The sequence below is a fragment of the Lates calcarifer genome, linkage group LG13 (assembly GCF_001640805.2).
Source record: "Lates calcarifer isolate ASB-BC8 linkage group LG13, TLL_Latcal_v3, whole genome shotgun sequence".
In the NCBI taxonomy this organism is placed as follows: Eukaryota; Metazoa; Chordata; class Actinopteri; family Centropomidae; genus Lates; species Lates calcarifer.
The window spans coordinates 11737802-11752778 of NC_066845.1; the positions used below are offsets into that span (position 1 = coordinate 11737802).

General features: G+C 39.7%; 1 protein-coding gene across 2 annotated transcripts; it reads left to right on the plus strand.

The window, feature by feature from the left end:
• The first annotated feature begins 7824 nt into the window (after positions 1 to 7824).
• Positions 7825 to 14975, plus strand: LOC108878743 (arrestin domain-containing protein 3). 2 transcript variants are annotated; one of them, XM_051075248.1, is made up of 7 exons: positions 7825 to 10020; positions 10112 to 10181; positions 10503 to 10650; positions 11234 to 11336; positions 11455 to 11720; positions 11861 to 11949; positions 13232 to 14975. In XM_051075248.1, the coding sequence occupies exons 1-6, from the start codon at positions 9759 to 9761 to the stop codon at positions 11924 to 11926; spliced, it is 915 nt and encodes a 304-aa protein (XP_050931205.1). In that variant the 5' UTR covers positions 7825 to 9758; the 3' UTR covers positions 11927 to 11949; positions 13232 to 14975. The 2 variants fall into 2 exon arrangements, with proteins under 2 accessions (XP_050931205.1, XP_018525226.1); XM_018669710.2 differs by having other exon boundaries at positions 11861 to 14975.
• Positions 14976 to 14977: the final 2 nt, after the last annotated feature.

The following is a 14977-nucleotide window of genomic DNA, read 5'->3' on the forward strand; positions in this document are numbered from 1 at the left end:
AAGCAAGAGATGAAAACATCCTAATAAGCATGTCTAGAAACACCCTACGTCTCACTGATTTAACAGACATCTAAAGTTAAGCGGTCCTGAAAGTGTGGGGCCTGCTGTGCCTACTCTTCTGTCCTGATGCTAGATGACTCAAAGGATTAATGCCTGTTTGCAAAATAGCCTGTCACTTCTTTGCAGAATCAACCAACCAATATGTGTTTAACTTGAACAGCAATTCAAGATATTTTCTTCAGCAGTTATCAAATGCTAGCCTGGTGTTGAAAGTTCAAAATAGGAGAAGAGACATTTTTGTCATTAAGAAAAAGCATATAAAATATATTCTGTGTATGTGGATTTGATACAAACACATTTGTTTCTAATTTGGCAAAAAGATGCAGCTTTTTGGACATAAAAAAACAGAGACAGAAGAAATTAAACTTCTGCCTCAGAGAGAAGCACATACCCTGTATTTGTTAGACCATTTTACAGACTATGATGCTGATTCATACAGCAATTAGGCAGCTGTTAAATGGTTTATTACTGAAAGGGCCTCTGGCATTTTTACTCAACAGATGTTCAGAAATTGTACAGATGATATTGCTTTATTTTGATGACTGAATTGGATGCAGTGATAGCCACTATACATAAAATAAGATATGATGTTAATGGTTATGATACAGATGTAAATATAAACCCTATAGTCAGAGTAATCATTGCTAAATTATTGTACTGAGAACTCAACTAGTCACAATTTGTCAGGATGATTGGAGTATACCTAAGGGGGCAGAAAATCCAACCACCCTGATTTGGTGATGAAAAATAGACTTTTCTTATGTATTGTAGATTTCATTTCTTTGCTTAATTACACAGGTGAGATGAAGCAGCATTTCATCCTGGGACTAAGCAGGGAAAAAGTGCGGCTGAGCCGGGGGTGGAAAACTCCATCACAATTAGATGTATGCACAGCCTTTTTCTGAATTCTGAGCAGGTTTTCCATTGGTGAAATTCCTGATGATCTGAGCTGGGTTGAGCGTGCGCTGGGTGCTGATGTGACTAACAGAACACTCCAGCAGCGGAGCGCCGCTCAGGCTGTCGCAGAGGACTCTGGGTAATAAGGCTGCAGATGAATGCGACCCAAAAAACAAAATGGGAGAGTGGGGATTGGATGAGTGTGTGTGAGTGTGTGTGCGCGTGTCTGTGAGTGTTTTTAGCGTGAAAAAGAAACAACACTTCTTATACTGCCCGCCAAAAGCACACTCTCTGATCTGCAATACTGAGATGACCCCAAGCTAGACTTCTCCAAAGAGTACAACAGGCTTAAGTGAAAGAACAGACAGAAAGCACAGTGGGCATTCTTCAGGTGGTACACACACACACACACACACACACACACACACACATAAACAAGACTAAATTAGTAATGGTGGAACATTTGCTTTTATTGATTATAGATAAAAAGTAACAAAACATTCTGTACTTTTCATCGTATGTATTATTGGCTGCATTTACACTGAGAGGATCAGGTTCAACATACTTGAGACCTAGCTTCCTGGATTTCCTTTTAAAAAAAAATAAATTGTAATCACTGTACAGTGTGTAATACATTGTCTCTTTTCCTAACAAATTTTAAGTGTTTAAAGCCGCTATCATCAATAATGAAATGACTTTGTGTATATAAAAGATTCTGCTTTTACAGGTGAAGCCACAGGGAATTATTACTTGACACTGTAATTCCGCTCAGTAATACAAAGCTTTTTCAGAACCTTTCAGCTCATTGTTCTGGTTTTCCAGGCCTCAACTTTACAGCTGTTTTTTAGTTTGTCAGTTGGCTTGATAGTACTGTGACAGACAGGCAACAGGCCATGATGTACCACAGAGACAACACTGATTGATTAGTATATTTTGAAGGGGACGATGGGGACAGAAAGTGGACATAAGACACACATATCTATCTGTTCCCAGCTAGAAGCCTAAAGCCTCGGTGTGTAGTTTTCATGTGATCATAGCATATTTCAAATACACTTGATGGCATAAGTTTTTATTTGTAGAAAAATGACATTCCAGTAAAGCATTTCTTTCAGCCTTTTATTCTCTGTGTCCCTGTATATCATCATATATTGCTGTCTGCCACAGTGTCTTTTTTGATACTACCACTGGGGGACGCCAAAGTCAAACATTTTCAAACCCTATATATATTAATATGAAACTGTGACAGTAGTGTTTATAGCTTTGTGTGCATGGATATATTCAGTCTGATGCATTTTTGCACAAATCATATCAGCTTTTTTCAAGTCTCCAATTTGTTTTCAAATCCAAGCCGAGCAGTTTGACAAAGCTTACAGCTTTAATTTTGTCAAATACATGCAAACCTAAAAAAATAGAGATAACATAAAATTACTCTTATGTTTAAATTTCTTTTACATGTTACATGCATGTGTTTGTATGTTTAATGTGGCCCTCCAATAACAACAGCAGCAGGGCTGTGCTTTTTCTTGACAATATTACCCCTAATTCTCAATCCTCTCACCTCTCACAGAAGTAAGGACAGAGAGTATACACTGATGTGGATGTGGAGGCTCTAGCCTGGGTTAAAGTGTCCTCCATCTGGATATACCTCTCAGCCTCATCCCTTCTCTAAGCCTAGATGATGGATGGACCTGCCTCAAGGTCAGGACAGAGGTTGTGTGCCCATATTAACTACCCTCTTCCACTGATAGACTGTCAGACCCTTTGCGTCTGGAAGCCTCCCATTGGCCCCGATGTAAACAACTGCAGCAACAGTGGCTGCGTTGGTGAAAGACAGGAAGGGTCCCAAATGTACATCACGTGAACAAAATATATATCACAGGTAATCTCCTGGAAAAAAAGGGCATTTTCATTTTTTGTTACAACCTGTCTTTTATGGTGTTTGAGTGCCTCATAATGTGATCAAGCTGCATTCCCCTTTAAACAGGAAATGAGAACAAGTTGAGTCAGGACTACAGTGGTTCAAGTGATGGCGTCTCTTTCTTCACTGAGTCATAAAGTGGAGTTTAGGGGGGAGATCAAGTGGATTTTATTTCAAGGATCTCTGTTGTAGGCTGGAAGATTTGTTTTGAAACAGCCGGACAGCTCAAGGCAAATACTGGACCTGGACTTTGACAGACAACTCTGTAATTCTGTACGATGTCTGTCTGTCACGATGCTCTGAGTGATGATTACAATGTGATTTCAGAACATGATGTTTGCATATGTAGGGAGACATACACAAGTTAACCTTTGCATAGCCATTCAGTGCAGTCTGGGAAATCCATCTGCAAAGGGAAGTGGCATCAGAATTGATGTTGTGGCTGTTGTGCCTAACCACAGCCTCATTGTGCCGCTAGCGTGGCTATAGACACTTAGTCATGTTGTATCTCTAGGCATCTCACACACATGCAGATTCATACAGCCGGCAGGAGCAAATACAGTCTGGGAAGTTTTGCTGCCAAGACTCAAAATATTCATATTAGGTATTTTCCTCTGTGAAATCCCCAAATTCATAAGGAAAAGGAAATCTTTATTTCCTAAATGTTCTAACAGCTCAAATGACATTTACTTGAAAGGCCCATCTTTCATGGGTGAATCATAAGGTATCATAAACAGAATCACACTTCGGCATATGTCTAGACTAAAGCAGGCTAAAATAGGCAATTACAATATTTGGTGGACAGACGCATTATTGAAACTGACAGTTGAGAGTTACACATCAAGTATGGAATTTGAAACACTCTCAAATCACTCCAGCGTATCCCTCTGTGCATTAACATCTCTCTTTCTGCTTCCATGCCATGCAATTCATTACTTTCATTTCATAAATGCTTATGTCATTGTCTTTCTCACAATATCAATTATTACCAATCTGACTGCTACATATGCTCTTCATGGACAAAATACCTGCTGTAGACACCAACAGAGTCATATCATTTTGTTCGAAGCTTACAGTATAGCCAGGCGAATAAGAAGTGTGGTCTGACTTTGCCTGTGGAGCACCTGTGTCTTCATGCTCCACTGCCTGCTTTAAAAGAAAGAGACTTGCTCTGTTCCTCGCCGAGGTCCTTGGAAGGTGAACGGTAATTGCTGAGGGAGGATTTAGCCCTGACGATGGAACAAAGCACCTCTTTTGTTTTACTGAGGTAACTCTTATACTCTGAGATGGAGCACTACTTTAGATGTGAACTTTAGACATGAATATAGCATGTGGGTTGGCAGTCCCATTTTGTGTTAGTGAGTGGCGGGGCGTTTTGCGTGTTAACCACAGGGAGAGAGACAGACAGACAGGAACTGATTTGTAGGCTATATTACGAGACTCCACGCTGTTCCTGACTCATTAGCTGTAGCATTGGCCCTGCGGTAATGACATCATGGTGGCAGCATTAGCTTTTAAAGTCTGGCCGCAGAGTGAGCGAACTGTGATGCTCTTTTAAAATAGGATTCTTTCACTCTGACTTCATCATGTGGTAAACTTTTCAGGAAACCCCAAACAGGTCTTCTCCCATTGTTTGACTCATATATAACCGTTATTGGATGGAGAGACTGTTACCGAATTAACACACAGACAGACATGGATTCAGACAAACAGACTCTGTCTCACACACACACACACACACACATTACACGAGCAGTTTAAGTTCTTATAAGATGCTGCACATTTAGCTGCTGTGCTCCTAAACTATACTGTAAACAATTGAGGATGTAAGACACTGGGAAGGCACAGCCATTTTGAAGTGACTAAACGTTATCTTTTCCTGGTACTACATGAACAAGTCTGAGTGTTGATCAGTCAGAGCCTGACAAAGAGCTTGGCTGGTTACTGGGTCTTTCAACACCCCTCCAGAGCCTCCTCAGCCCTGACCAGCATTGTTTGTGGAGAAGAAAGCTATCAGAGGATCTACACAAGATTAAGGTTGCCAACTGTTCCCTCTGCGGCTTCCTGTTTTGCCGCAGGAATTCTTTTGGTGAGAGCAAAAAAGAAAAAAAGTGCATAACTGCTCAAATCTGACACAGTTAACCCCTTCCTCTCAGCATACTCCTAACTCAAATATTTAAATGCAACATTTATTGTATTTTAGTTTGGGTGGCACTAAAGAGAGAGACATATAGGACATCAATCCATCCGTGAGACATTAAGGTACACTGCACATTTTGGTTAAATGAACCTTTCAACATTCTGGAAATACATTTTGCTTTTCGTACTTTCGATTTTGTTTTCCAGTTTCCTGTCTTTGTGCTAAGCCGAGATAACCAGCTGCTGGCTGAAGCTTCATATTTACCATACAGATATGAGAATGGTATCAATCTTCTCATCCAACTGTCTGCAAGAGAGCAAGCATGCTATCCAAAACGTTGACGTATTTCTTTGAATGTTATGCGTTAAGAAAATGGTGTGAGACTTGACACAATGGATCAACTCAACCAGCAGAGCCCAACTTCTTGCTAAAATCCTAATTTTCTGTCATTCAAATCCACCTACTCTATTTTTATTTCCTTCTCCAAAACCATTTCCCTGCACTGCACCCATCCTCCTGCTGTCTTCTTCTTCCTTGTCTTTTCCTTTTATCCATCATCTTCCCGTCACTCCTTTCAGCCCTCCTTCACTTCCTTTCCTCATTTGCACCCTCCCACACCGCCTCCTCCTCTCCTTTCCCTCCATCTAAATTGCAAATGGCAGCAGTGCCGACTGCCAGAGGAGCTCCTCAATGTCATTAGAGCTGACCCTGTGGATTAACTAGAGGAGAGAGGCGGTGTGTAGAAACTACAGATCAATAACGCGGCTTATCCTCTGGGTTCTTTTACTTCACTTTGGATTTAGATCCGACTAACTGCCGCTGTCTGATCTATTCCTGTACGACAAACAACAGTGTTATTAACGTGGCAAAATTGTCAAAATAGAAATCATTGCACAAAGACTGACGAGTGATTAGAGGAGTGAAATCATGCCGGGAAAAGAGAGTAATTCCAGGTAATTACTTTGTTTGAGCCCCAAAAAATGGACAGGTATGCAGAAACTTTGATGATGAGGGAAACATGTTGCACTCACCAGCTGCCTCATTATGTGGAGCTGATGAGGGCTGTTACAGAGATTCAGAAAAGACAACGTCAGAGGAAATATCATGTTTCCAAATCTGTAAAGATGTATTTGCTGGAGATAAATGAGCCAAGACAAACAGAAATAAAGCTGTCATCTAAATGTAACCCCACCAGCAGTGGACACAGCTAGATCAAAATACCAACTGCTGTCTGAATGATCCAGTTAACAATGTGATGTGATATCTCTAAGATAAAAAGATGGATGGAGAGATAGATGTATGTGTGTGTGTGTGTGTGTGAGTGTGTGTGTTCGTGCGTATGTGCGACCGTCATACCGTGTGTGGTTGGTTTACCGAGTTGGCAGGCAAAGTCAAGTCACCGTGAGCTCAACTAAACCTGATAGGTGCCCTTATCAGGGACAGCTAAAGTCAAAGCCTATTATAAATGGCCGTGTGTGTGAGTGCACTCACCCAAAAATACACACACACACACACACACACACTCACATTCATGACCAACATGCAGATCCGTACGAAAAGATCAGGTTGCTGAGACTCTAACTTGGAAGCAGAAACGTGCCAAGTTCTCATCTACATCAATTTTGCACATTTATAACAACCAGCCGCTTTTCACAAAACCAAGCTTCCCAAACACGTTATCTCCCAGAAGCTAATGTTCCCTCAGCACAAAGATTGACTACAGGACTTGTTGATATCATGTCACTCGATAACATTAAGCTCAGGATCTTGAAAGATTTCTTATTTTGGCAGCAGCACAGGCAAAAAGGTAAAAAGGCAAAAGGATTATTACAAGCACACCATGTATTATTTCAATTTGGTTGTTGTTTCATATTGCTTACTCTACCCTGTATAAAAGTGAATGAAGGCTGGAGAAGAAAGGGGCAGCTGTGCTTGATGTGACAGCTTATCCATTAGCGAAACTTTCCAGGAGTGTTACGAGTAATCCTTAACAACTTCAGAGTAGCCCTGATGCAAAACAGCTGGGATCTTGATTTCTTGCGAATGCCACTTTGCACGAGTTGCTATGTGGGGCTCCAATACCATTGCAACAATAAATTCTTTCCACTGTTTATACGCCTGAACATTAAGTCTTTGAGCAGCTAATGGACGGTTAGTTTTAACAACAGAGATGATTAAAGTTTGTTGATTGAAGCGATTTCTGCTTTTTCTTTCTTCCTGTTTTAAAATGCAATTAAAGCGCTACCTCCTGATTCTCATCTAAATATCACAAACTGTCTTGTCAAACATTTAATTTGATAAAGGCCTGTGCATAAACACTTAGCAAATAGAAACTGAACAAGGGATGGGAGTGGTTAGTTTGGAGTAGTGGAAACCACCTCTTGAACATTTTAAGCTAAAAAAAAGGTATAGTAATGACAGGACTATTAATCTATTGACAGTGGATATTGTCAGCAACTGTTTGTGTGGTTTAGTGATTACCAAAATCCCATCCTAGCTGACAGCTGCCAAAGGGTGAGTCTGGTACAGTAAGTGATGCATGGCTTCCATACATCTGTAACAGCCCAGACACAATCTCTGACAAGTCATTTGTACAAAATGCTGTTCCTCACTACACTCCAAAGAAAATCTTGTACTTTAGAAGAGCCTGCCGCCGGGTCTATTCCCTTCCCAAATAGAACAAGACAGCAGGTATGAAAAGATCTGTGGTCAAGTTAACTTGTGCCGGGAGTCTTTATATGCCTCGTGCTGTCAGTTTTAATGGATTGTTATCAGCATTTTATGGCTGTATTGTGTACCATAACCCTATCAAAGTGCAGTTAAACCACTTGTTATTAAAGCATAACACAACATTATGTTTAAAATGCCACAGTGCAGTTTATTCTGAGAGTAGTTGTGAAATGATTGATTTGTGGCTCGAGGAAATATGACATTTGGGTTTGTAATGATAAGTTATGTTGTCAGTAAGTTCTGTATCGTCATGGTTTCTACTGCACAATGCACAGAGCATCACAATAAAGCATTTAGTGCCATCTAGTGGTTAGACAGTTACAGATTGTTAAAGGGTCACTTCAACCAAATTACAAAAAACTTTTCTCACTTACCCTTAGTTGTACCACAGCTAATGTAATAGCTTCCATTCATGGTACTCATAATATTTAAAATATGTATCTCTTTCCACAAACAGTGTCCCAAAACCATCTGAATAATCCTCACACCTCACTGTGGATAATTCTGGAACATTCCAATTCTAATAATTCTAGACACCATGTGTGTGACTGATTTATCCACAGTAACAGGGATATTATTTTGTTGCTCAGAGATATTGCTGTTAAGAATTAAATTCCATTCGTGTCCACTGTATTATGGGGGAAGCAGACGAGGACATGTATAAACTTTGGCAAATATAACAAAAACTACAAAACGCACTCATAACTGCAGAGGTAAGAAAATGTGTTTGTAGGATTTTGTAATTAATTAACAGAAATTGGTAGTGGTGGGGTGCGGGGTGTTGAATCCCATTCAGAAAGCACAGCTCGTCACATTTAAAGTCCGCCAAAGAAGAATATCTTCATGTTCTGATAAAATGATTCACAAAAGAAACAAACTAGGCGCTGGCTTCAGGCGTGAACATCAGGATTATGATTGGTAAAGAAAGGCAGCAAGAAACAAATCATGTTCAGTCATGTCATCTGGTAATACACTGCAGAGCAGATCCCACATATTATACAGCTGCTATGTTTACCACTTTCAGTCTCTGTCACTAAGTTTGTCTCACCTTCTAGAGGCTTGTCAATTTACCTTAAACTCTAAGGTACTCCTGAGAACATGAAAGATTTTTTCATGAGTTATGTGTTTCTTGCCATTCAGTGTTGACTTGACGGATATCACTATTTGAACATCCAAAACAACTTCAAATGCTTGTATAAGAAAACTGCAACCTGCACATCTCAAACTTTTCATTCATAGTCTACTGGAATTAGATTTTTAAACAGTTCTTTTCAAAGGAAATCCAATTTGTGATGTAACTCATGTCTGACTTAGGGTTTTGTCCATTTACATGTCAAACCTTAGACTAGGTTTACAAAAACAGGTTAACAATAAAATAAAACAAATGCAAGCTACAGTGACACAGTCTCAGTCCAAACATCACACAAGGTCTTGAGCAACATCCAAAGGACATTTGAAGACACAGTCCCCTTCATTTTAAATTAGATCATTAAGCATTACAGAATCATCCTGATTGGTGTTATTTAGTGCCTTGTAAGTCCACACTAATAAAGAATATGTTGATGTTGCACTATGATGGTGAATAATCTCTGTGGAATAGCAGACAACTTTAATAGTTTTTTTAAAATTGGATTTTAGTTTGGGATCTAACAGGAATGACAGTCAAATGCGCAGAAACGTGAGAAACTACAGACGGTCTGCAGTCCTCTAATGTTTCACGGTTCATTCACTCACTTTTTGTGGCTCCATCAGTGCTCTGTAGCGCACTGACGGAGCCCTGTCTCCGCCCGAAATCAGGGCTGCTCCTCCTGCATGATATGCCCCTACGCAGGTCTTTAAATTCACTGTTTTGTTGGTGAGAACTTGCACAGTATTCTTGGTATTTAACCTCCTTTGCATTTACCTGGACTATCTTCCTACATGGACACTTTCATTATTTCTTTATTTATTTCAGAAGAGTGATCTTAAAAAAAAAAAAAAAAAAAAAAAAAAAACTTGACTCGGGTTTCAACGATGTTCGAACAGACCTTCAAGAATTTCCAAATCTGTTTCAGGGCTCTGAATGAGAGGAATACTTTCTCCAGTGGCGATCCAATAACAGGACAGATCTCCTTCGAGCTCACGAAGGAGACGAAGATCACTGTGATAACGGTGAAACTGACGGGGAAGGCGAATGTCCACTGGTCCACCGGAGGAGGGAGGAGTGGCAGAAGGCACTACTCGGCAAGACTGGACTTCTTCGACTTCAAAGGCGTCATCATGCAAGAAAACACTGGTATGCGCTCTGTGGGGTCGTGCGGATGCAGTGTGGAAACTTGGCAAACAACCAATCATTGTTTGGTAAAGTCTGTCTTTCTCCTCCGCAGCTACTGGTAGGACGACAAAACTTCAGCCTGGCACGCATGTGTATCCATTTTCATGTCAGCTGCCACAGGGGTTTGTATGAGCTGCTTCCATCCTTGTTTCTGTGATGAGGTCACGTGGTACTTCAGATAAGGTCACGCGGGCTATCTTAAAAGTTAAGCTGAAAAAGTCTTTATTTAAGAGCTAGAAGAACAACTAAATCCAGTGTTTAGTTGTTTTCTACAGTGTGAGACGATGCTTTGAGATTGTTTTCTCTAATATCTGAGCTTCATGAATCTTCTTAAACTTTTGCAAAAAAAAAAAAAAAATCATATTTATTTGCATATTTTCCCCCCAGATTGCATTAGACATCTCATCATTCGAACCTTTTTGTACTGTTTTGCATCAATGCAGAGACTTCCCATCCAGCTTCCAAGGGATTCATGGAAGAATATTGTACAGCTTGACAGTGAGCATCAGCAGACCCTGGCATATGTCCAAGGACTTTGTGACGGAGCTGAACTTTGTAAACCACATTGATACCAACCAGCCAGTGCTGTGGGTGAGTGGTACGTGATCAGATTAACCTGCCGGGAAAGGAAAACAAGGAGCTGCTGTGCCATATTCTTCCTACTCCCTGTTGCACAAGTATACTCAAAAAATGCTGGATTTTTGAGTGTGTTACTGATGTATACGCTGTTGTCCCACAGTGCAGTGCACGAAAGAAATGGAGGTGGTACAAAGCTGCAAAACATAAAACAAATGGTAGCGAGACAACCCCAGAAAACTTGGTAGTGACATTCTGAAGCCACAGTTTTAAACTTCTATTCCTTACATGTATTGTATCAATTGTCTGTCAGCATAGTGGGTAATGATTTCTTCAATAGTAAGAGCAAAAACAAAATTGTATCAGTACATTATGAAGATCAGTATATCTACTGCATATAATTAATATTTAGTATGGGTCACAGCAGCAGTAAGCTTTCAGGACTCTGGGGTTCAGGGTTCTGTAGCTCTGGGGAGGTTACCTGCACTGCCTCAGTAGCACCATTTTCCCCTCTATACTTTGTGCTTAAATGGCTATTTGATTATTTAGGAAATAAGCTGAATAAATGTAAAGATTTATCACGTGCATTTTTTGGCAGGCTCCTCTCTCAGGCTCCAACCAAATGACACTGTGCTGTCTGTGGTGTGCCTCGCGTCCTATCACAATGACAGTCAGTGTAGAGAAGAAAGCCTTCGTTCCTGGTACTGTATCTATCCGTCCATCCACCCACCCATCCATCCATTTGTCACATCGAATAAGAATGACATTGAAGTTTGGAAAATAATTCACATCCAAACACCGCGTCTGTTCTTCCTCCAGGTGAAACGGTGAAAATAATTTGCGAGTTTAGTAACGGCTCAACTCGCACAGCTACTCCGAAGGTGAGGCTGCAGCAGAAGCAGGTTTACTACACCCACAGCAAGGTCAGCAAGAGGATGTTTGTCAAGCACTTGGCGTCACTGACTGGAGAGCCCATCAGCGCTCAGACCTCCAATGTGCACACTGAGATCATGCTCACTATTCCCTCGTCTGCATCGCTCACCATCTCTAACTGCAGCATCCTGGTTGTCGAGTATTTTATTGAGGTTGGTACTGATGTTGGAGGAAATGATTTCTTTTCTTTGTGATCCAGTTTGACTGCAGGTTTTATTAAGGTACAAATTTGAATTATCGACTGTTTCTTAAATACAGTCACATGATGAACCTCAAATTTGTCCTCCTACAGGTGAGCCTCAACGCATGCACTGACCTCACAGTTCTGGTTCCCATCATCTTGTGCGATACCCTTTAATTCACTCAACCCCCACCTTACTTGTGAGTACATTTGTGACTATTTTAAATTGCTTCAAATGTATCTAATGAAGTGACAACATAATGTAATTTATCACTGACTTAGACTGCACAATTAATTGAATATTGATTATGACCACAGTTTTGGCTTCCCACAATTAAATGGGCCTGATCGTCTGTGATATTGACATTTTAAGTGCATGCTCTGCTCATAGAAAACTCTGAAACATGTCAAGTGCTTCCTAAATTAACAGTCATCCACAAGGGGTGTGGATGTACCCTGCAGCAGCAGGTCAGAGTGGAAGAATGACAGCAGAGAGCAGGTGGCAAAACGAAAATCAAATACTTGAAGCAGGAGAAGAGCTAGTGCCTCAAAACTGGTCATCATCCATTGTTTGGTTGTGTTTTGGATTTAGGGAGAATGATGTTAAGCAGGAACAATTCATATGCAAAGTGCATGAGACTTGTGTCTGTGCTGCAAACCAACACAAATAACGTGTTCAATCACTTGAAATCACACCACAGACTTCAGTAGGATGAATGCATGAAGGCCAAGAGAAATAACAACGCTAACGTTACCTCACTGAATTCCTATTCTTGTCCGCTGTCAACTCAGCCATAAGTGCAACATTTTATAGCATGTCACCGTATCCAGCTCCCAAAGATAGACAGAAATAATCTATGCAATCTCATTTCATTTGGCCAGAGGTTTGTGTCCAATAAGCACTGACTGACCATAGTGCTCCATTGTTTTAATTTTGGGTAAAAAAGTTTCAGTACAATTATATTCATATTTTGCTTCTAGGAGATGATCTGTGATAAATTAGCAGGAGTGTAGCGCAGCATGGGAGTGAAAACAGCTGTCTGTTTATTTAATGTGAAAGTGCAATAAAAAATATTTTGTCCCTAAAAATCACTGGTACTCTGACTTGTTACTGGAACAGCATTACAGTATTTCTCAGTTTTTGTATCAGTCTACCCATGCTGCCAAGCTTTTTTTAAAATTTGTTTTTAAAAATGTGTGACTTGGTATAAAAACTTCTTACATTTTTGAAGACATCTCTTTACATATTTGCAAACTTCACTTACTAATTTTAGTCAAATTAGTAGCAAATCTACCTCTTTATATTATTGTGTACTATCTCTTTGGATATCTCTGTGTGCACTGCAGCTGCAAATTATCGTTCTGTTTTAAAGGAGCTATTTGTAGGTTTTGCTATCACTGCATAGCCAATGTTAGCATTAGCAACTTCATTCCTTTTTTTGTCAAGAGCTGTATCCAGTAATGGCAATGTTTTACTTCTAGTTTTATCACTTCTTCTACTGAAGTTGGTATGCTAACCACCTAGACCCACCCGGCTGGCCCATCTCATCACTTTCCGATAGTGTCTAGTGACTCACTGTAGCGTTCAGACTGCCCACGAAGAAGTAACACTGCTAAGAGGGTGTATTATGAGCTCTTGTGTTGTAAACGCAACAATGGAATGGCTGTAGCTTTTGACTTGCCATCATCACACCACACCACACACTCCACCTGCTCCTGACCAGAAACCACATTCTGCTGCAGAGAAAACTTACAAATTGCCCCTTTAACATGGTTCCACCATGTGTTTATTGATTTTTAATATATGTTGATACTGAAAAGCTTGAACTTAATTGTTAAGAATTGTTGTCAGTATTGGTCATCAAAATCTTTTAAGAATGGCAGAAATGTAAAAATGTCATTTTGAGATTATATACACCACAGCACTTTATTTAAACAGCAAGTGACTCCTGAGTATATTAGCCATAAGCCAAAGACATAAAGCTTGCTTTGTGGAAACTGCCTTATAGCATCATACTGCCACCAGACAAGCAAGTTTTCAGTTTATGTGTCTGTGTGTTCTATGTAATGTTCTGATTATTGTCAGTATTTATGTGACATTCATTGTTTCACCATATAACTGAAGCAGGAGAGAAAAGATATGTTGCAGTTTGAATGTTAATACCACTTAACACCATAAACAACATATCACAAACCTGCATTATTATCACATTATTGTAAGTATGTGTTTTTATCATTTCATCTCAACTTCCATCATGTCTTTTTACATATAAACTATTGTCATACACATACTGTTTTGGATGTAAACTGAGTAGAGAAATGTGTGACTGTAACAGGTCTTTATATGCCTCGTGCTGACAGTTTTAATGGACCGTTATCAGCATTTTATGGCTGTATTGTGTACCATAACTCTATCAAAGTGCAATTAAACCACTTGTCATTAAAGCATAACACAACATTATGTTTAAAATGTCACTGTGCAGTTTATTCTGAGAGTAGTTCTGAAACAACTGATTTGCGGCATGGGAAAATATGACATTTGGGTGTGTAATGACAAGTTATGTTGTCAGTAAGTTCTGTATCGTCATGGTTTCTACTGCACAATGCACAGAGCATCACTTTAAAGTATATAGTGCAGTCTAGTGTTGCCATTTTTTAAACAACTTTGATGCTAGTAGCATGTTTTACAAATTTTCTGTCATGGGATACAATCCGTCTTCTCATTATAATGATTATCAACAGATCATGTTCTAAATATTTTTTATAATGTGAAAGAAATCCTATTCAGAACACTCCATACTTCAAATATACCAAAGAAGAATATCTTCATGTTGAGATAAAACGATTCAGAAAAGAAGAAACGAACTAGGCGCTGCCTTCAGGCCTGAACATCAGGACTCTAACATGATACAGTACATTTCCATGCAGTTCTAGTCGAAGGAAATACAATTTGTGATGTAACTCATGTCTGGTGTAGGGTTTCATCCATTTACACGTCAAACCACAGACTGGGTTTACAAAATATGTTAACGATAAAATTAAACAAATACAAGATCTAGAGACATAGTCATGGTCCAAAAATCACCCAAGGTCTTGAGAATAAGCACCAGCACAGCAGAGCAACATTCAAAGAACGTGTAAAGACACAGTCCCCTCAATTTTAAATCAGATCATTACGCATTACAAAATCATTCTGGTTGTCCATATGACAAAAACAAAGTTGATGTT

Bases quoted from the DNA above. Each gene is read 5' to 3' on its own strand.
- LOC108878743 (XM_018669710.2), top strand. From the start codon at position 9,759: ATGTTCGAACAGACCTTCAAGAATTTCCAAATCTGTTTCAGGGCTCTG. The intron at 10,182-10,502 runs GTTTGTATGAGC...GCATCAATGCAG, and splicing joins TCATGTCAGCTGCCACAGGG to AGACTTCCCATCCAGCTTCC. The intron at 10,651-11,233 runs GTGAGTGGTACG...ATTTTTTGGCAG, and splicing joins CCAACCAGCCAGTGCTGTGG to GCTCCTCTCTCAGGCTCCAA.